General features: G+C 39.6%; 1 protein-coding gene across 1 annotated transcript in view; it reads left to right on the plus strand.

Annotated features, from left to right (window-relative positions):
* LOC128842365 (putative ferric-chelate reductase 1) overlaps window positions 1-22,178 on the plus strand; it is a 44,921-nt gene that overhangs the window by 16,341 nt on the left and 6,402 nt on the right. The window contains exons 3-15 of the mRNA XM_054038313.1: window positions 771-884; window positions 10,456-10,651; window positions 10,985-11,121; window positions 11,677-11,771; window positions 12,945-13,095; window positions 14,636-14,815; window positions 16,448-16,546; window positions 17,784-17,931; window positions 18,540-18,656; window positions 20,076-20,188; window positions 20,517-20,603; window positions 21,556-21,653; window positions 21,891-21,949. Coding sequence (XP_053894288.1) covers window positions 10,456-10,651; window positions 10,985-11,121; window positions 11,677-11,771; window positions 12,945-13,095; window positions 14,636-14,815; window positions 16,448-16,546; window positions 17,784-17,931; window positions 18,540-18,656; window positions 20,076-20,188; window positions 20,517-20,603; window positions 21,556-21,653; window positions 21,891-21,949 — 1,480 coding nt within the window. The 5' untranslated portion in view covers window positions 771-884. The remainder of the gene's footprint in view (window positions 1-770; window positions 885-10,455; window positions 10,652-10,984; window positions 11,122-11,676; window positions 11,772-12,944; window positions 13,096-14,635; window positions 14,816-16,447; window positions 16,547-17,783; window positions 17,932-18,539; window positions 18,657-20,075; window positions 20,189-20,516; window positions 20,604-21,555; window positions 21,654-21,890; window positions 21,950-22,178) is intronic.

Raw genomic sequence — 22,178 nt, forward strand, 5'->3', positions numbered from 1 at the left:
ACCATTTACCAAAATACTAGTTTTAAGAGTGTTTGTGGTACTGGGAGAAGTGACTGCTTTATGTTGAGCAAGGTGTATGTAGCAAGTAAAGAACAGGTGTCCTACAGTCTGGTTCAAGAGCTTCTGTTGCGATATTGTAGGTCAGGCATAAGGTTAATGATTGCTTTTCTGTGATTAGAAAGTAATAACTGTAAATAGAATTTTAAAAAAATGTATGTTGATGGGGTGGGGGAGGGCTCAGTTTCTGTGTTCCTTGTACTATAGAGAACTGTAGGTATGTATAGCAAAATTCAATTATTATAATTTGGTATCTGCAGAGAATATAATTTTTTTTATTTTAAGCTTTATATATATATAAAGTTTTTCTGGAAGTCCAGAATTTGTGTTCATTCAAAAGCTTAACTATTTTAATGCCATACACTTCCAGCATTGTTTCTATATTATACTAAAGTTTAAATTTCTTAAGACAACATGTGCAAAGAGAAAGCTATGTTTCTAACCATTATAAAATAAATGAAAATGCTTTGCATTTAGTGTTTTATAATAAAAATGTTTATACAATGCCTTTTACAGAAGACTTCAAAGAGGTCTAATTATTTAGTAAGCATGTTCATTGCTGTAAGTTTGAAATAGTACAGAGATACTATTTAAACTAAATTTCAGCCTACTTTATATTGAAACAATTTTGACTTTTAAAAAAAATAAATTTGCCTCTAAGTGTTTTACAATTGTGTCTTTTTTTATTATTATTATTATTTATTTTTTTAAAGAAAACTCTCTTCTCTATTCCTGTGAGGGAGGGAAAAATTATCCAAAGGCCCTGATCTTGTAATTCAACCAGCACAAGTGGACCCTATTAACTGGATGCAGGATTGGAGCCAAAGGTGGGAAAGCTGACTCCCCTCTTGCACATATTCTAAACCTGTGTGTAACTTTAACTTTAAGCATGTGCATAAATGTTCGCTGCAAGCCCCAATCTTGCATAGTATTATTAAGTGACCAAAGTAAACTGGATAAGGAAAAAAGAGAACTTTCTTCTCTACTCTTTCACTTCTATACCTGTTCAGTGGAATATGTTCTGAAAGAAGTATGGCTTATATTTGTGTTTTTAAGTTATTATCCCTTTCTTTCTTTTTAAAAAATATGAATTTTACCTGGCAGAAAGCAAAATATGTATTATAACCAGAAATTATTGTATGAAATCACAAGGCAAAAATGCATTTTCAGGAACAAGTTGTCAAAGAAGCTTCCTGATTTGTACCAGAAAAACATGTGTGTGCTTAAAAAAACAAAAAAAGCTCTGATCCTGTACTAGCACAGCAGTCTGCCAATGTGCAACAAGTTGCAAGGTTAGCTCCTTGTTCACCTGTGTACTATTTCCTATTTTACATACATGCATATGTGAAATGTTTGTAGGTTGAACTTGGGAGGCTTTAAAAATGACAGTGTCAGGTTTCTTTATTTTAAAGCTAATGCACTTTGCTCTTTTGTGTAACTTTTGTATCTCTAAGGGTATGTCTACACTAACTGTGGATTGATGCTGTGGCGATTGATCCACTGGGAGTTGATTTAGTGGGTCTAGTGAACACCTGCTAAATTGACCGCAGATTGCTCACCTTATGCTTCTCAGTCAACAGGAAAGTCGACAGGAGAGTCTCTCCTATTGACCCAGCGTGGTGTAGACACCGTAATAAGTCGACCTAAGTTATGCAACTTAGGTCAACTTAACTTGGTAGTGTAGACTTGCCCTAAAAAGACACCTTTTAATCTTCCATGTATGCAGCTTTAATGTTAACTGAAATAAAAAACTTTGTAATGTGTCCCATGCTACAAACAGCAAATGAGACCCAATTTTTCCTTTGCTCAGACTTGAATTGGTCTGTGATTATTCCTGCTCTTGCATTGAAATGTATATTTGTCTTTTGCGAGCTAACAAAGAATGTGGACAGAATACAGAGATCTTCTAATTTAAAAGGGATACTATACTGCTCAGGATGATAGGACTAAAATATAACCACCTTCCTCTATTATAAAATAAATTTTTGAAATACAACTCTTTCTTTCACCCAGATTGTGAAATATGTATCTGGCTTCCTATTTCTCAGTCTTGAAGTTGGAACTTCTAAGTGACTTACTAGTACAGGGTGCTGAGTTTATTGCTAACCTGAATATGCAAACAGCGCTGTCCTTCTGCTTTTTGTGACTGCTCTGTTCTTTAGCGCTGGCACAGGATCAGAAGTGACCACAACCCTTCTTTTTGTATTGCTCAGGGACGTGGAGCTCAGACAGCAGGGCTCTCTGTTCCCTGTTGCCTTGTGAGAATAGTGAAAACATGGCATAGTGTGATATGCACGGAAGTGCATGCAGAATCTGAACAGCAGCGCACCCAGTTTCTAATTCAGATGCTCAGTCTCCCTCTTCTGAAGAAATTCCTCTGGGATGGAGTGTTTGAACCTAGACTGTTCAATTTGGGGAAGGGTGGGTGAGCTCTGTCATCAAGCCAGTGGAACTAGCTGTTGATTTCTCTCCCCCCCCCCCCCCGCCCACAAAACCTCATGGAGCTTGTGGGACCTGCTGGATGCCAGGGCCTCCGGTATAGAGGCTGGTGGTTATGCACTGGTGCTCTGTTCCCTCTCTGAATCCCTGGCAGTATGGCTTGAATGAGGCCATGCTCTCAGAGCTTCCTTGACAGTTGCTTCAGGGCCCCCTTTAGGAACATTCCCCCACGTATAGGGGTTTGGCATGGAAGATAGCACAGACTGAGGCTTTGCTGCTTTTTCTGCAAATTCTCCATGCATCCATCTGACTTTTTCTCTTCATCTGAAGATTGTTTATCTTGCAGAGAACCCTCCATGATGTCCTGGGAGGTGGGATAGTGCTGGTGCTACAGAGGCACCTGACTACCTAGTGGGCCTCTCATCTAGGGGTAATTTGTGTGCACACGCATGTCAGGTGGGAAAAGGAATGATTAGGCCCTGGGATACTAAACTTCTTCTTACAGCCTTTAGTCCTCTAGAAAAATGTGTGTGAGGGGTGAGGTATGGGTGCATCTTTTTAGCCCATTAATGTTGAATATTGTCCCTCTAAAAATGCAATATGGTGCTTGGGTGTGGCAGGGTGGAGAGGGAATGTTGGCACAGCTGGGCACATTCAGCAGGAATCCATTTTCATTTTTTAAAAACAGATCTTTTCTGGGGTTTGTTTTATTTACAACTTGTGATCTGCACAAAATCCAAAGTTAAAAATTCTCATACCATACTTTGTCCTGATAATAGCTGAAGTCAATTCCAGTATCTTTCAGTCCTCACTGTCCCACATCTACTAAGAGCCTGATCCAAAGGTCATTGTAGTCCATGAAAGTAGAATCTCTTATTTTTCCAATCTCTCATTTTTCCAATCTCTCTCCAAAGGACTTAGCCAGTGCTAGATACTTCAATACTTAAAATGGGGATAAACCTTTAAGTTGGCAGGTCCTGTTATGAACAATCTGGCTTCTCAATCATGACAGCTTTTGTGGACAGACCCTTCTGTCTCTCTTCTGAGATCAAAATGACCTCTGTAAACTCCATCAGTTAGAGGTTACAGGTAAAGAGGTACTCTTGCTCTGCTCTATTACATATCTAAATAAGCACAGCTGTTTCCCCTTAGTTCAGACAAGCTGAAGAGAGAGGGACTTCAGTTCACCAGTTGTTCAGGAGTGTCTCTTACAGGTACCCAGAAGACCAGAAGGAAATCCAGATCCTGTTTAGAACCAAAATATCTGTTCCTCACCTCTGAAATCACTAGCTTCCTGGGAATAATATTTGGGTTTTTAGGCAATCCTTGCAAGCCTACCAACATGTTTACCCTATTTCCATGGGTTGTCCCCAGTGCAGGAGTCGGGGCTAGGTGCCTCTAGCACAGAAGGCTCCTGCTTGAGCCCTGAGTAGCTTGCCTATCCTATGGGAGACTTCTTAAAATGGAAGGCATTGGGTAACAAATGGCTCGGGGAATAGACTGAAGATTCCAATTCAACTCCAGCTCAGGCCAGTAATGATTACAAGTTATCTATCAGCTTCTGGCTGTTTAGGTGACCTCTGTAAAACTTGTTTTATAGTCATAGTCCTGTTCCAAATAACCAAGTGTTTATACCACAAATACTAGCACCAGAGCTGGCATTAACTGTTCATCGGGTTAATCTGATCATGGAGAAGTGAAGGATGAAATGGACGTGGAAACTAAGCTATATTCATTTCCAAAGGGAGTCAGTCCCTCCTGAATTAGGATTGGCAGCAGAGACAGGAAGCAGGCACTGTCAAATATCATGATATACTGAACATTGCATAATTAGAAGGCTTTAGGACTCTGTGGAAAGTTCCGGATTCAGTACTTTTTATAGCTCAGTGTTTGAAGCATTGTTGTATAACACTTCTGCAAGTGGGGGTTTATTTAGATCAGTATATTTTGAAGCTAGTGGATTACCAATTCTCTCTAATGAGAGCGTGGAAAAGGAGTAGTGTATTGCATAGAAATGAGTTACTTAATGAACATACAAAAGCCCCCTTCTAACTGGCATGTTCTGAAGCATTTCCCAAGTAACCACTGTAAATAAAGATATAAATCCTGTAACAGTTTGATAATCTACTGTGCTAGAATACATAGTTATAATATGATTAACTGTAACAATCTGCTGACATTAAGGTCTGCCAGCGCTCACACCATATAGGACAACCATGTCATAAGAAAATACTTCTGGACTTTGAAAATACTTCCTGACTGTAAAAAAGCTAGGGTAAAACAGCTTGACTTTCTTCTCATGATTTACTGCAGTTTGGATGGTGCAGTTTGGTTAACTTGTGAACAAAACCTTAAACTCAAAGATGTTTTTCCATTTCAAACTGTATATAGATGGCTCTAAAGTTAATATAAACGCTAGAGAATATTAGTTATCCAGTACTGCTGTCTTCTAATGGGTGTGTTCCTGCTAAAAGGTCACTATGGATTTTTCACGTATGGCACCAGCTGTGGGTAGCCTTCAGTTTTATTTGTAGTGTGGCTTAAGGGCTAGTCTTTTCCCAGTTAAATGCTACTAAATCTTATCTAGAGTCTTGGATTGAATGTGACCTTCTGATTGAGCTTTCCTTAGGAGATCAGCTGACAAAAATCAATTCACTGCTTTTGAGCTGGAAATAATTTAATAAGCCATACTATTGGGAGAGAAAAATCTAACTAAATCCTATTTTTCATTTTATTAGAAGACATTTATAGCTGCCAAATCACTTCCAAATTATTCAATACAGGTTGGGGGAAGGAGGCGTGTTTAAAATTTTTGAAAGTCCTCTTCCCTTTCATGGTGAATTATAAAAATAAACAACAAAATACGGTATTCAAACAAAATAACTCAAATGTGATCTATGTGCATTTTTACCCCAGAAGAGCCTGATCAAAAAATGGGATGCACATGAAGTCTAACTTTTCTGGTGTGTTTTCAAAGCACTGTGATTAGGAACAGTGTGGTGTTGGGTTTGTGGTTTTTTTTTTTTTTTTTTTTTTTCCCTTCCTAATTTGATTCCTTTCCTTAATGTAAGTATATCTCACTGTTACCCTGGAAAAATAAATCTCTTAAGCGCTACAGTATATTGTGTATACACTTATTGCAACTTAATAGCTTTTGGACAGACTATGACATTTGAATTTGTTCACCTTCTGGGCAAGTGTAGCAATAATCTTAATGTGTTGGTTCAGAGTTTTATTTTTCTTCTGTGATGGTTGCTCATTTTTAGCAAATATCATGAATGACTTCATGTTTTGGAAATTGCCTGTGATGATAAAGCAAATCTATGCTACTGACTGGAAAACTGTAATTATTGGAAAAAGTAGCCCTATTAATTTTATGGAGGGAAGGGTAGCTATTCTAGATTCCATTAAGATGTTACATGAGAGAGGGTTCAGAGAGTTTGGCTGTATTGAGTGAATACAAATGTTCCATAATTTTACTAAAGATTGATACAGATTTACCAGGTTTGTTATCTTACCACTCTTGATTTCAACACATTATTTGAATTATTGAGATCTTATGGTACTTCCATCATCGTTTATGGTGACTTTTCAGAAGCAATTATTACTGGTTCAGTAAGTTAATTAACTAATTGCCTTAAAACTCTGAATATCATGCCATCCTGACCTACTGATGATATATATTCAATTTTCCAAGCAATTCAATTTTTCCTTCATGGCTTGTGGTTAATGGTGTCATATTCACAAGGCTGTGAAGTGTTCTGTCTCTGTTATTACTGCTATGGACTTAATGGCAAACAAGTCACAAGTCTCAAAATGTACTTATGCTGAGGCTTTATTGCAAGTCAGCTCCTTGATATTCTCTCCTAGTCTAGTTTTTTCTATTCCCTTAAGGAAGGTAAGATATGCAACAGATTGGAGGTGAGATTGATCTTTGGTCTACACTTTAATTCCCAAACTTCAAGGTGTTTAGGTTTACTACTACACCTCTACCCTGATATAACGCTGTCCTCAGAAGCCAAAAAATCTTACCGTGTTATAGGTGAAACGGTGTTATATTGAACTTGCTTTGATCCACCGGAGTGCACAGCCCCGCTCCCCTTGGAGCGCTGCTTTACCGCGTTCTATCCGAATTCGTGTTATATCGGGTTGCATTATATCGGGGTAGAGGTGTATGTGGAATGGTGTCTGGCATGACATCCTGCTTTGGATTGGGTTTCAAACACTGAACTCCTTTCAGAGAATTTGGGCAATTTTGAATCTGAGGTATTTGGTTGGACTCACCTCTTACAAAAATTGTCTTCTCTTCAGTGCCAAATTCCTCTTCTCTCTGACTTTCCACAGAAAGTGAATCTCCAAAAGAATCAAAATACTGCTGTATATACATGTACTAGAAGGAACTGAGTTTCAGAGAATAACTTCCTGTTACTAGGAGAAGAACCCTGAGAAAAATGTTATGCTGTTAAAGAATCTTAACTCAAAGAAAGTAAGGGACTTTCTTAGGAAACTTAGCTGTGTGTGGTGTGTTTTGCAGACAAATAAATTTTAGTAGAAAAATTGGGATATCTAGCAGAAACTCACTTATTCCTGTGTAAATGTCTCCCCACCCCGTCTCCCGTTTTAAATAATTGTTTCACATCTCCCTCTTCTCTCCCCTCTGCAAAGCCATTTTTATCTTTATGGGGAAAAAGTAGCATTGTTACCAGTTCAGTTTGCAGAAGAACAACCCTGGCTTCTCTTCATTTAAAAAAAAAAAAAAAAAATCTGTACCACATCTACTATTTAAACTGGAACCCTAAACATTGTTTTGTTATCGCCTTATCACATACAAGTCTTATCTCTTGGCAACTGTCAACATGTTGAAGCTTGTTATACCTTCTGTTACTAGGAGCTCATGCCAGTGAGGGAAAAGTTGCAGTGACTTGAGCCATCATACTGTGATTTCAACAAGGACTATGCAAACTTTCTTTACACCAAAAATCCAGTGCAACTTAGTTCTTGCATACTATATCCTCTATGTGCTCCTCTGACCCTCCAGCGCAGAACTCTGGTGGTGATTGAGAATTGTGACGGATTTTTGAGACGTGCTCGAATGGGGACTAGGAGGAGCTCACCAAATTCATTTTAATTTGTCATCTGCAATAAGCTTGGAAATCCGCTCTCTAGAAGTAATCGATGATACAGTGAGTTTGTATACTAGCCTGTCTTGTATCTCAGTATTCTTAGGGAAAACAATGGTTTTGTTTTTAGGGTGGTGGTTGTCGTCGTCGTCCCTGGAGTATAACCATTCTGAAGATCTGGATTTTTCTCAAATTTACTGAACATAAGAGCTGTTTGCTGTATGTAGAAGCACAAATCCTGCATTGTTTTGTACAATTGCATCCAGCACTCTGGGAAAAGAGCTAATATTACATTCTTCTAGAGCAGCGGTTCCCAAACTGTGGGTCAGGACCCCAAAGTGGGTTGTGACCCTGTTTTAATGGGGTCGCCAGGGCCTAGAGCTGAACCCAAAGTCTCACCCCCTGGGGTCAAAGCCCAGGGGCCTCCGCTCTGGGAAGCAGTACTTGGGCTTCGGTTTCAGCCCTGGGCTTCGTCTTTGGGCTGCGCCTCCTCTCCCTCCTCCCCCCCGGGCTCAGGCTTCAGTCCCCACTCCTGGGGTCATGTAATAATTTTTGTTGTCAGAAGGGGGTCGCGGTGCAATGAAGTTTGAGAACCCCTGTTCTAATGGTTACTCTGGCCTTGTAGCCTTTCTGGTTTCTCTTTTATCAGAGGGCAGGGCTCATCTTATCTGAGAAATGGTGCTGTGCCTGTGTTATCTTTACATCCATAGGAAGCTTCCTAAGCACATAACTCAGTTTTCTGATCTATTTGTGTAAAATAGACTGTACTTCCCCAGAAAGCAGATCTTTGGACCTCACATTAGTATATTTCTGACTTGGGTATGTCTCCCCTACACAGTTGAACGGGGGCACTCTACTCTCTGGTAATCTGCTTTCAACCTTGATGTCTGTGAGGGTGAAGATTTCAAGAGTCTTTCTTACCATTTTGTTTGACCATAGTAGAAACAAGTTCTTTTCGTCATATGGTAAAGATGCACCAGGTACATGTCAAAACCCAGATAACATTTAATGAGTACACCCTGAAATAATGCTGCCACCCTCAGCATCTGTCTTGGAACAATATTGTGCATAATATCAAATGTCTACCTTATACCTGTAAGTACAGAACGTATTGTTGTGTATACAAATAATGTTCATGTAACAGTACCATAATGCAAGGAAACACAAGGATGAGGCAAAATCAGTATCAAATGTATTTTTACTTTGAACAATTTCTTCATAATAATTGAAAACTTTTTATTTACAATGTTCTGCTTAACATGCAGAATAGCAACCCCATCAAAGATCCGACTGTACATAAATGTAACATTTAAAAACCCAGACCTATCTTTCTTTCTGCCACAATGGGGAGTATGGCAGAACAAAGTAAATTTTTCTTTTAAACCTCTGCTGTCAGATCTACATTGCCCTTCGTCATGATCTTCAGTCCTAAAAGATCGTGGTTCTTTGCATCAATATTTGTTTCTCATGATGAAAGGTGGGGGGAAAAAAAGTCCAGAACAACTCAGTTCAAATTCCATGGGGGAGTGCTTTGGGAAAACCTGTTTGTAGCTAATGGAGATACAAATATTTTACTAGAGCATAAGATCAGAGTTTAGTTCTAGTCAGAACTTTGTACTTTGAAACAGTAGCTTGATTTTTAGGATGTCACAGTAATAGTTTGTTTCATCTGACTTTAAAGAAATGTTTTCCACTACTTGGCCATTGTAATCACTGGGGAAGATCTTGTCACTGGGGAATCTTTAGGAATAAATATATACTATGTGACTGGTTCACCATCAGTACTGCATGATGTAGATTTGGACTTCTTTGTCACTCTGATTAATAAACATCTGGACTTGTCATAGGCTTTTGTTGTTCCTCAATGCTATGATCCTTTGCATTTGTATTTTATTAGGTTGATTTTTGAAGTTGCTTATGTCTCATGTAACTGGTGGGCTTCATCTGACTGGAGTGGTCAGACGAGAGAGGGTGTAATGCCATGTAGGGAGGGTTTTGAGTCCAGTCTCTGCTTGAGGCTGGCTTATCTTTTCTAGAGCTGACTGAAGAATGCAACTGAAGATTGTAGCATGGGCTGAGCACGAGACTGGAAAGCAGGAATTCCTGAGTTATACTCCCAGGATGAAGATTCTTTGCAGCCTTGATCATGTCACATAATCTCTCTCCCTCTGTTTCCCCATCTGTAAAACAGGGATGATATTTACATATGTGAGAATGTTAGTGTTTTGTGAAGCATTTTGAAAATCAAAAAGGAAAGTGAGGAGTGTCCTGTACCGTGTAATAAGTGCCAAGTATACTCACTCAAAGTATATGAATATAGAAGAAGCAAAGGATGAGCCCACACATGTTTGGGGGCTATTGCTCATGGTCCCATCTTCTCTCCACTGTTGAGAAGACCCATAAATATCAGCAGGAAGGCAGAAAAAACTCTACTGAAAGTTGTGAAAGGGCTATTTTAAAAGGAGAAAATAAACATAGACCTTGCTTTAAATGGTAGCCCATCCACAACACAAATCTGGTCAGAGAGGACAAACAGCACCACATGACTGGATGATCTGCCACAACCACAGGAGTTCTTGAACAAATCATTCATACTAAAATTTTGTTAAATGCTTGGTGTCTATAAACAATCTCATGAATGCCTGGCAATTGTCTGGATACTCCAGTTTGCTATGATTCTTGAACCTGGTGCCTTCGCTTGTTAAGATGTTTGCAAACCTTTTTTTTATTTAATTTAAATTTAATCATGTCTACTAAAGACCAACATTAGTCTTCCTACTCTATAAACAGCATAGCATTTACAGTGTTGGTTAATAATGTGTGACTTTAACTTATTCAGATGGAGCCTCCTGTACTGGCTTTCACTCTTTGGATATTTGCCTTTCTTTCTGTTCCTGCGGCTGGTTATCCAAATGGAAAAGTAAGAGAGGCCTGCAGTAGTATGATGCCTCGCCATGAACATTCTCCACAGCCATCACCTGAGCACACTATATCAGTGAATGAGACCGAATTTAGACCAGGGGACCATATAAAAGGTATTGTGTCCAGCATTGCAGTTGTGGTAAAGTACGGTGGTCAAAGAAAGTGCTTTGTCTTGCCTCACTCACCTTCTGTAGATTCCTTGTGGTTACCTGGTTCAAGGAACCATAGACAGCCCCATCCTGAGAAAATTGAAATGTCCTGGTGATGCTCATGAGTGTTCATCCAAGTTCAGCACAGTTAACCTCTAAAATAATGTTAAACAGTGGTTATTGCTAAGGCATGGAGTTCAGGGGGCAGGGGAAGCATATTTGTTCACTTCCACCTTTACAGATTACATTGGAAACATCTTAACATCTTACTTACCCCCCCCCCCCTCCTTATTTTAGTTAGTTTATCTGGTCCAGTTTTTGAAGGATTTTTCATACAAGCCCGGAATGCAGAGAACTTGGCAGGCCCTGCAGTTGGCTCTTTTATGCTAGCTGAAGAAAGGATTTCTCAGCTCCTGACATGTGGACTTGTAAAGGTATGATATGTGCTTCAAACAGGAACCAAGATGCATTGGTGTAGCTACACCAATAGCTAAAATCCCCAGTGTAGACATGGCCTAAGCTTCTTAGCCCTTCTAGTTCTGGTTAGGCAGGCAGCTCAACACAGTTGGGCAGTGACTTGCAGATGGAGGTGTGGCTCTCTGCAGTTAGCTCTGGCCAAAGCCTCCAGCTTCCACTAATGTGGAATGGTTAGCGCCAACTGGCTCTGCACGCAGCAAGTAGACACTACATCTTAGTGTGTTAAGTAGAACACACAGCACTCCATACAGCATATATTGCAGACATTGATAATTGCCACAGCCAGGTTATAACTGATTCCCTTTCATAGGACCCAACTGATTTCCCACTAAAGTCAGTATGGAGGCTTTCCATTGAAATCAATGGAAGGTGGGGTGGGTCTATGGGCTTGTTCAGGACTCCATTTAACTGCATCTCTGGTGCATTGCGTTGCCTTGTAGAATAACTATAGAAGTGTTGCTGTATGACTCCTATGTGCAGGTTCTCTCTGATTCTGGATATATCTGTTTCAGAATTCTGCTGTCAGTCACACAAGTAAATCAAAAAAGACCCATGTAGAGGCTTATTGGATTGCTCCTACAGATGCACCAGAACATGTACAATTTCTGTAAGTAAACACAATATTGGAGATCCTTTATTAGAAATCCAAAGTAGGTGAATATATAGTGTTATATCTGTCATAAATATTGATTAGCACCCAGGAAATGTCTCTGGGGGAAACTGTTTGTTAGCTTCCTCCCTTTTCTGCCCACACCAACTCCCGCTCAAGAACGGGCTCTGCTGCCTATGGAAGGAGCTGGGAGGTTTCAATGAAGAGTCAATGGTTCCACTTGGACTGTATGCAGGGCAGCTGGCATTAAACTGGGCATGGACTCCCATATTGTTTGGAGCTCACAAAATAGGATGGGGGTTGGTTGATCTCCTACTCGCTAGTGATGCAGCAACAGCTACAACCGTCACCTGGTACCATGTCAACAAGAAAGCAGCATATTTGATGTTCTCTTATTTAGCTTGATTAACTTTGGGCTTCTGTGCTCAATTACTGCATCTGGAAGGACAATAAAAACAAGAAGCAATCTTAATACAGAACCTTGTGGAAGAGAATATCAAGGCAGAAGATCTTTTTTTATGCATTTCCCAAATAAAATTACAATCCTGAAGGAGGGTAAAAAAAAAGAAAATCATCAACATTTTCTCCTCTTCTGAAATGGGGAAGTTGCAAGGCATGTTACTGGCTGACAATGGCCTACTACTTAAGATTTTTCCTGTCTCTTGGCAAGGGGTGACTTACAAATGTAGTGATAGAAATATTTTTTTGATGTGTAAATTTTAGTGTAATTCCTAACCAAAATTGCACACGTGCTCTACCGTTGTATGGCTCTGCATTTTGGACCCAAAATGTATGGTATGAGCAGTGACACTCATATGTTTTGAAATAGAAATTAAATCCCACCCTTCTGTGATGCTGCAAGTTATGCAGCAGGCAGCTGAGAAGTGACTGCCTTGAATCCATTTCTGAAGCTTGATCTGCTGTGTGGTGGATCCTTCTGGCTGGAGGGTTCTCCCTCATCTTCCCCCCCGCCCCCCAAATACTCATCAGGTACCTGTGTAGATGCCAAGTTTGGAGAGATTAGTTGTATGACAAGTATGTTTCTTTTTGGCCAGCTAAGTAAAGGAGTTTCTCCCTCCTTTTTTGTAAAGCATTATTTAGTAATTCAGTACTGTGAGGGGTGTGCAAGTACTAAATGAATATTTGTGTGGCTTCCTCCCTGCCCTTCAGAGCCACAGTTGTAGAGAAATATAAAATCTTTTGGGTGAAGATTCCTGGTCCCGTCATTTCCCAACCTAATGCACCACCTTTGACGACACCTACAAGTATTACACCAGAGACTCTACCAACTTCACAGCCAGTTTTCCATCTAACAAAATCAGTGGGTATATTTCTCTATTATGAACTAAATTCTGCAACCTTTATTCAGTTCTTATGCCTGGCTTCAATAGGAGTTTTTCCCAAGTAGGGCTGCAGTTACGACTTTCTTAGCCACTGTGTTGACAGAAGGTGGAAGATGGGAAATGACTTATCAGATTATTGTATGCAGTGTTGTTGTAGCCAGGTTAGTCCCAGGATATTAGAGAGACAAGGTGGGTGAGGTAATATCTTTTATTGGACCAATTCTCTCTTTTTGTCTCAACTTGTCTTTCTCGCCAACAGAAGTTGGTCGAATACAAAATATTACCTCACCCACCATGTGTCTCTATCAGATTATTAACTATTGAGATGTTGAGAGAAAAGGAGTGGGGAAGGGAAACTCAGCTCAAGCACCATTTAGTAAGAAGGTGAAAAGACAAATACCTAAGCTCATCTGGGGAGTCATGTCATGCTTTATGTATAAAGAGTGATGCTGACCTGTGGTTCTGTATAAATAAAACTCAAGTTTAATAAAATGAGGGTGTGGGTGGGCAGGAACAAAGTAGATTTCTATATATGAGTGGGTAAGCTTAATTTATAACTGCTTGTTCACATGGGTTTGTCTTTGTTTGGACTTCCATTACTGGTCCTTGAAATTCTAATTGAAGTTGGGCAATAGTATTCTCATTGAACATGACCAGGTTTAGCAATATGACATCTTTTCCACTTACTGCTATCTTGAACATGGTTGTTCTGAATTTGTTGTATTTAAAGTACTCAAAGTTAAATATATGGAGATATACCTATCTCATAGAGCTGGAAGGGACCCTGAAAGGTCATAGAGTCCAGCCTCTGCTTTCATTAGCAGGACCAAGTACTGATTTTGCCCCAGATCCCTAAGTGGCCCCCTCAAGGATTGAACTCAAACCCTGGGTTTAGCAGGCCAATGCTCAAACCACTGAGCTATCCCTCCCCCCGATGCTATGTATTGGGCATTTGTGCAGCTTAACTTTTCTTGGTGGGTTTTTAACCAACCATTCAGGAAAAAATACACTTTTTTCTCTCCCCAGAATGTGTTATTTCAGGTTTGTAAGAGTCCACAGGAGCATCTTTCTAATAATTTAAGCACTATGGGGCTGTTAATGACTTGGAATAGTCTAGGGAAAGTGAGACACCAGGATGTCTTGAAAAGTATATAGAAACTTTTTACTTGAGTTAATTATAACTTATTTTATTAAACAGAAGAAATGTCCTTGAACAGGAGGGGATTGTATTACACTTCCAAATTATAGCCTTGTTACCACTATGATGTCGAACTCTTTCATTTAAACTTATTGGTGAATTCAAAGCTCACAATTTAATAACTACCACGACAGTGAATTCTAATCCTGGTTAGTAATTATTGGTTATGTGGGGTTGGGGAGAAGAAGAGGGGTTTCTTTATGCATTTTCTGTGTAGATCTTCACTTCTATATTAGTTGAGACTTTAGTAATTTTAGTTGTGGGTGGGGTGGAGAATGACCAGCTTGTTTGTTAACTTAATTTTCTACTTGTCTGTCCAGTTTAATGCCTCTGGCTGTGGAATTACAAAGTTCTGCATAAGAAATCCTCCAAAATGTGATCCTGGGACTGCCTATTGTTTCTTTCTGTCCTTCAAACAAAATAACCACTCGATACTTATTGAAATGAGTGGTCCTAGTGAAGGATATATAGCCTTTGCATTATCTCATGACCAGTGGATGGTGAGTATCCCTTTTACAGTATTTCCTATGCCATCCAAGTAGCACAACAAAATACATAACTTATTCTTAGTCAAGAAATTGAGGATGAAGACTGGTGTAGCCCCACCATTCTCAGCTGCATGTCCATCAGATTTTATAAATTAAATAGACCTGAGCCTGAGTAGTAGTCAGATGAGAACCCTTTACGAGAAACTGAAAAGGTGATAGTGGGACGTTGCCCACTAATAATTACTCCCATGTGGTGCTCGAGAGCACTGCTGGATGGAGGTGGCCTCTTACCGGTATAGATAGAAACATGTAGTCCCGGACTAAACAGTTGCATTTAAGTTCCTCTGGCGCTCTCTGAAAGAATGAGAACTTGCCTTCTGTCTCTTGGTCAAATTCCAGACAGTTACATTGTAGCATAACTAAATGCCTGGGTAGTTGCAGTTAGAGGTGGTGGTCTTCACTGCCTATCCTAAAAGGAATCTCTGTAAGGTGCTCTGTATGTTCACTGTGGTTTCTGTCCAAAATAAGTATGCAGTTCAGGGGTGGATGCAGTCATTCCCGAAAGCCCTTTGGAGATTCTTATGGCTGAAGAGAGTTACAATGTGCAAGAGGATCATGCACTAGTCTGTATATCTAACTTCCTTACTGAACAGAGTAACATTCTTAAAGCATTTCTATGTGTGCATTGTCACAAGAAAAAGTAGTTCTTCACTCTACAAATATAGGAAGAAATAACATTCTCTTCTTTGACCTCAACAGTTAATTCCAGTTTTAATCACATAATTTGATGATGTAAATTGATCTACTTAGCTTAAATAATCAGAGGTATTTATTAATACTCCTAGAAGTATTTGTGACTCTGGCAATGTGGATGGGGATACTTTTTCTACAAAGTAATAGAGAAATTTTATTTATAAACAAGTATCAGGGGGTAGCTGTGTTTGTCGCTTTTTACAGATCCAGACTGAGTTCTGTGGCACCTTATAGACTAACAGATGTATTGGAGCATAAGCTTTCATGGGTGAATACCCACTTTGTCAGATTTATAAACAAGTTACTCATTTGAATTAAAATCCCACCCCTTTTTGGCACTGATATTCAAAAGGTCTAGATGAAAACACTTTTAGCATCCCCAAAACACTGTCAATGGGCTGTCAGATACTAGGATCAAACCATTTTACAGACTATCCTGGTGCTCACTGCATAAATACTTTTAAAAGTACATGTACCACTGACCCCTGGTGGTAAGCCTTTATCATTTTCAAGCACTATATCTTGCAGTGTAGGGTGTATTGTGTTGGAGTAAACTTTTTAACTATAACATTATCTTCTTCAACTTAACAATGCAAAGATTGGTATTGGCATATGGCGTGCAATTAAATACCTTGTATATTTCTAGCCAATGTCATTAAAAAAAAGTAGTTTTTCCATTTGATTCCATTTGAAAGTTCAAACTTTCAACTCTTACAATACTTCAGGCCAGACTCTCAGTTTAGTTGTACCATTGTAAACTTGCTGTAATGGCAATGAAGTTACTCTGGGTATAGTGCAGGTGGAAAGGAGAGCTTGGAATAAACCATTCATCTGCATATAGATTTGCCTATAATTACAATCTAAATTGGGGGAAAATGCTTTTATTTTCAGGGTGACGATGATGCATATCTGTGTATTAATGAAGATCACCGTATTAATGTAAACACAGCTTATCTTAGTGGGCGAATTCCTCCTGTGTTGGACTCAGAGGTATGGTGTGTGACAGTTAAGACACTTTGCATGCAGCTGGGTTCTAATTTGTCAATATTTCACTGATGTTGTCTTTTTAAAATCCAGTAGCTTTGAATGAAGCTAGTAAGGCAGTAGTTCTATAAGTAGCCATCTTAGGGAAAAATCCTGGGGTCTTTATCATTTCTGGACTCACTGACCCACCTCACATAGGAGGTGCTTATTTCTGATGCATAAGAAATGTTGAGACCCAGATCTGTTGCTGGCTTCGTTATTACTTCTATTTGAACAACCTGTGAGGTAGTTCTGTTGTTGCCCAGTCTATGCTAGGGAAACTTTCTAAAAATCTCCTACCATTGCTGATGGAACTCCACAGTCTAAGGCTGGGTCTACACTATCCGCCTGAATCGGCGGGTAGAAATCGACCTCGCGGGGATCGATTTATCGCATCCCATTGGGACGCGACAATCGATCCCCAAATCGACGCTCTTACTCCACCAGCGGAGGTGGGAGTAAGCGCCGTCGACAGGAAGCCGCAGAGGTTGATTTTGTCGTCATCCCTACAGCGGGGTAAGTCGGCTGCGATACGTCAAATTCAGCTACGCTATTCGCATAGCTGAATTTGCGTATCTTAAATCGACCCCCACCCTGTAGTGAAGATGTAGCCTCAGTGATTTTTCGAGAGCCCTGCAGTGACTCTACAAAAGGTTAACTGAGAGTAAAAATGGTAGCAGGGAAGTGACTTGCTCAAGGTCATGCTGAGATGGCAGACAAACGGGTAATACAATGCAAACTTCCTGATTCTGTTATCCAGGGAAGCACTCTCTTTACCCTTATGCCTTCTGTGTGAACTTGAGCAAGTAATTTAACCTCACAGTGCTCCTGTGCATCTATTGTCTTTATTTTAAAATAGCTTTCTGTAAATACACCCGTGTAAGACAACTTTGTTAGTCACCATTTTGAAGACCATGCCCTAAAATGTAGTGTGTGAAAGCATGTCCCTGCAGCTGTTGCCTAGAAGCCTACCACATCAAGAGAACTCTCAGATTCTTGCTGGCATCACTGACTATGCTGGTGCAGCTAACTCTTTTTATGATATGGGCTGTTAAGAGTCAGTGAACATTGGCTCATTGTCCAACATTGGTCAAGTAGAGCCAGGCCAAAATCACTGGTCTGGAGGAAGGAGTGGAGTAAATTTGTTTTAAAGTTTGAAAGACCCCACACAATGAGTATTAAATGTTCATTGTATGTTTCATAGAATGGCCTTGAAGATATCTCATGGAGGCTGGCTGACGGACTTGTTCAGTGCTCTTTCAGAAGAAACCTTCGTCTTCCTGCTTATAAAGGGAGGTTTAATCTAGATGCTAATTATTACATATTTCTGGCAGATGGGGAAGCGAGTGAGGGTAAGTCTGATTGAAGATATGGTTAAATAATCACATTTCTCAAACCATGCTAAACAAGGACTATCCCCTATAAGATGTATTAAAAATAAACATGAGAAGTAATCTGACTTCTGTCGCAAGTTTCACATGTAACCAGTGAAAATGACCTTAATGTGATGAGCTCTGGCTCATCTCTGGAAATGTAACAAAAATCTGGTTTGCTCTTAATATAAATGTGTTCCATAACCATCTGGTGCTTGGAGTAGTATTCTTGAGAGAGAATCCTATACAATTTTTAATAGGGATTAAACTAAAATGGAAACTAAATAGCATTGTATACAAGATGCTCTTCAAAACCCTATAGATCTAATAGAGAGTGATATCTTTTCTTTAGGTAGATTATGCATGTTCATATTTTTTTGAAAAAAATCTTGGGGGGAAGGGGACGGGCAGAGTTTAATCCAAAATATTCCAATCAGAATCTGCAGAGGTGAAATTTACAAACACCATCGCCATCCCCCTACAACACATGGTGCTCGCTGAATTGTAAACAAAGGATAGGAGGGGAAGGGATACAAGCACAGCAACTTTCATTAACTGTCTATAAACTACTCTGTATCTTTGCATAGGAGGTCTAATTCACAAACATCATCGTCAGCCTCTGATCACCAATGGAATGTACAATGTCACAGACTCTCCAAAGGATGTAGGGGGATCCCGCTCTCCACTTCTTCTTAAACTCCATGGCAAGTTACAGTTCTAACAGCAAATACTAGATTTTCCCAGTGCTGAAGAAGCTACTGTTGATTGCAGAAAGAAGGATGCAAATTTTGTAAAGATTTACAGTATTTCCTGTGGTGTGTCAGTCCACTGGGGTATCTGCTTCTCCTGATATAAGAGCTGGTTTGGAAAACTAGGGGAAAAAGTAGGAAAACTCTTCCCCCCCCCCCCCTTAATTTTAAAAAAACCTGACAAACTGTAACATGGTTTTGCAGGATTCTACTCATCCAGAGAGAGGAACTTATTTTACTCATTTATCAAGCGTATTACTAGCTCCCTTGTTTTAAAGGAATTTTGTTGTCTTGTTTTTATGACTTGACAGTCTAAATTTAGAATTGCATCTCTATTTTGAAGTTCCCTTTTTTCAATACTATATAAAATAAATGTGTGTACCATGAGTAAGGCTACATTTTAGTCACAGGTATTTTTAGTAAAACTCATGGACAGGTCACAGGCGGTAAACAAAAATTTATGGCCTGTGACATGTCCATGACTCTTACTATATACCCTTAACTAAAACTTTGGGCGGGGAGGCTGGGGGTGGTGGTGATGGTTCGGGACCACCGCAGGTGTGGTGTGTGGTCTGGGACCCCTTCTGTGCAGGGTAGGGTTCGTGGGGCTGGCAGGCTCCCTACCTGGCTCCAACCAGCATGTCCTCACAGCTCCTACGGGGAGGAGTGGCCAGGGGGGCTCCATGTGCTGCTCCTGCCACAAGCACCAGCTCCCATTGGCTGGGACACACAGCCTTAACCATGAGACACTCATTAGGTGTTGGTTTGGAGCCTGAGCCAAAGCCCATTGAAGTTAATGGGAGTCTCTCCATTCACATTAATTGGTTTTGAAACAAGTCCATAAAGAGCTGAATGGAAATTCTACTTTCTGTCAAAGAAGGACCTGTTTTGAATTAACCCATTAAAATTTTGATACTAAAATCTAACTCAAAAATTCTCTGTGTAGTTGCTCACCAAAAAACCTGTGGTCAGCAGATGAAGCACAGGCTGCTCATTACTGCCTCTGTTTTGACTTGTGCTATTGCACAGTGAACCGGCTCATGGAGGCAGCAATAGACTGCCCTCTGGTTTGGAAGTGAAATCTATATCTTAGTGCATGTGCTTTCCCTGACCTGGCACCGATCTCTCTACAGTGCTATCAATAAAGATTAGTCCTATTATTGACTGGTTTCAGCTCAAAAATAGATATATAACATAGCAAGAGTACACAAATGTGTGAGGCATTTTTGAACCAAGTACCAGAAGGATTTGACCCTCTACTCTTATGTTCTTCTAAAGTTACATTTTGAAGCTTGTCCCCTGCAATATTTGGTCAATTGTGTTCATATCCAGTGTTATAACCAAATTTTCACATGTGAATATTTTCTTCTTCAGCTTCATTAATGTTTGTGGCATGGATGACTACAGTTAGTATTGGTGTTATTGTTGCCAGATTCTTCAAACCAGTTTGGCCTCATTCGTTGTTTGGGAAGGAGATTTGGTTCCAGGTGGGCAAAAAACTCTACATAAAAGTTTAGCTGTATGTTTTAGTCTTATTACAAATAGAATAAAACACAAGAGACTGTCATGCTCCTTAAACTACATCTTCTTTATTTCTTGACCTGGGGTGCCACAACAGGTCATAACTTTCATTTGGACTTGTGAAGTACAATGAGTTCAGTTAGGTATTGTCACCTATTTACAGTGGACTTTGTCTTTACTAGTAATCTCTGCTTGCCTGCCAATGTAATGCTAACTCTAACAGTTTCCTCTAAGTACACTCCAAAATACACCACCACTCCTCCTTCTTTTTTAAACCTATTTAAATGTTCATAGGTACATCGTATGCTGATGTTGACCACAGTGCTTCTTACGAGCGTCGCTTTTATTCTTCCTTTTATATACAGAGGAGGCTGGAGTAAAGTGAGTATCTAAAAAAAAAAAAAAAAAACCAACAACAAAAAAAAAACAGATCTACTGTTCATACTTCAAATGACATTTATCCGGGAAACAATACAGACTTCAAATCTCAGAGGCAGCCCAAAAAGGTTTTAATGTCCATGACATAAGTAATTTAATTACCATGAAAACGGTTACCTCATTGCTGTGCTTGAGTGGTGATCTGAAGACAAAGTAGTATAAATCAGGCATTTACCTTGTTTTCTTACTTACTGCTTCTTTCAGTTGAAAAATTGCACTTGAATCACCTTTTCTGGTTTTCCCCCATGTGTGAAAGACCTTGTTTGGAATTATTCTACCCACTTTGAGCCCACTTTTTTTTTTTCCTAGTTTCACCACAGAAACTAGAGATGAAAAAGATCTATTCGGTCCTGAATCAATTTGCTGCTTCTTCCCCTCCCCTCATCCAGCAAATACAGCATTCTTCTGTGTGGTATAATTTTCTAGTGCTTTATCTAGCCTAATTTTAAATGATGGAATGCAAAGCACTTCTCTTAGAACAGTTTTCTTATGTGTGATGATGGTAGTTGACAGCAAGTTCATCCCAACACTGTCTGAATCTTCCTTTTCCTGTTTGTCCTTTGCTCTTAGTTTTGTCCCCATGTTCCACTAGTTCTGTTTTTTCTCAAGCTGCCTTTTACACTATAAATACCAATTCAGTTTTAAATTAATTTAAAAACATGCCACAGGAGGAAAAAGTACTTCTATTCATAGCCAAGACTTAGACCAAAAGGTATGTGAGATGGGAACACTGGTAGCTGAGGATAGGGGCTTGGAATGCACCTGAAAGAAACTGTATTAAAATAAGGCGTTGCAATTGTGTACAGTTCTTCCTGACCTGTTCTTTGGTCTGAATGATGCTTCCATTGTTTAGTATGAACGTCACAGTATTAATAAAAAGAAATCCTTTGTTCAGTGGGCAGGTTTTCACCCATACCTTGGCTGTACCGTGATGGCTCTGGCAATCTTTCAACCTCTGATGGCAGGTTTCAGACCACCTCCTCATGCACCAAGGTATGTGGATATTTACACTCCTTAAAATGTCATAATGTACTTCTCCAGGAGATTACGCTGATAGTATACAAAACAAGTACAAGTTTTAAACATGTTTCATACAGATACAAACTTTATATTTTTTCAAGATAACATGGCATGTTTAAGGATTTTTTTTTTTCCCCTCCAACCTTTGGAAGATTCCATGTTGGCAACTAAATTACTTGATTTAACACTGATTATTTTTTCTTCTTGTAGAAGGCAAGTATTTAACTGGGTTCATTGGAGTACTGGCACAACAGCTAGAATACTAGCTGGTGAGTAATTGTAATCCTGTCTAGGCATATCTAGTGTACCTCCTTGTTTATAGCCCATTTGTAACTTGCTTAGGCATCTTGAGATATGTTGGTATTGCAGAAATGGAGTGGTGGCTGAACACTAGTTACTCAAACATGGATCTTAATGTAGATGACTACTTCAATCTCGTTAATCACCAAAGTGGTCTTTAGAATAAGGGTTTTGTCTGTATGGGCTATACAAACCAGA

Source organism: Malaclemys terrapin, chromosome 8 (genome assembly GCF_027887155.1).
Source record: "Malaclemys terrapin pileata isolate rMalTer1 chromosome 8, rMalTer1.hap1, whole genome shotgun sequence".
NCBI lineage: Eukaryota > Metazoa > Chordata > Testudines > Emydidae > Malaclemys > Malaclemys terrapin.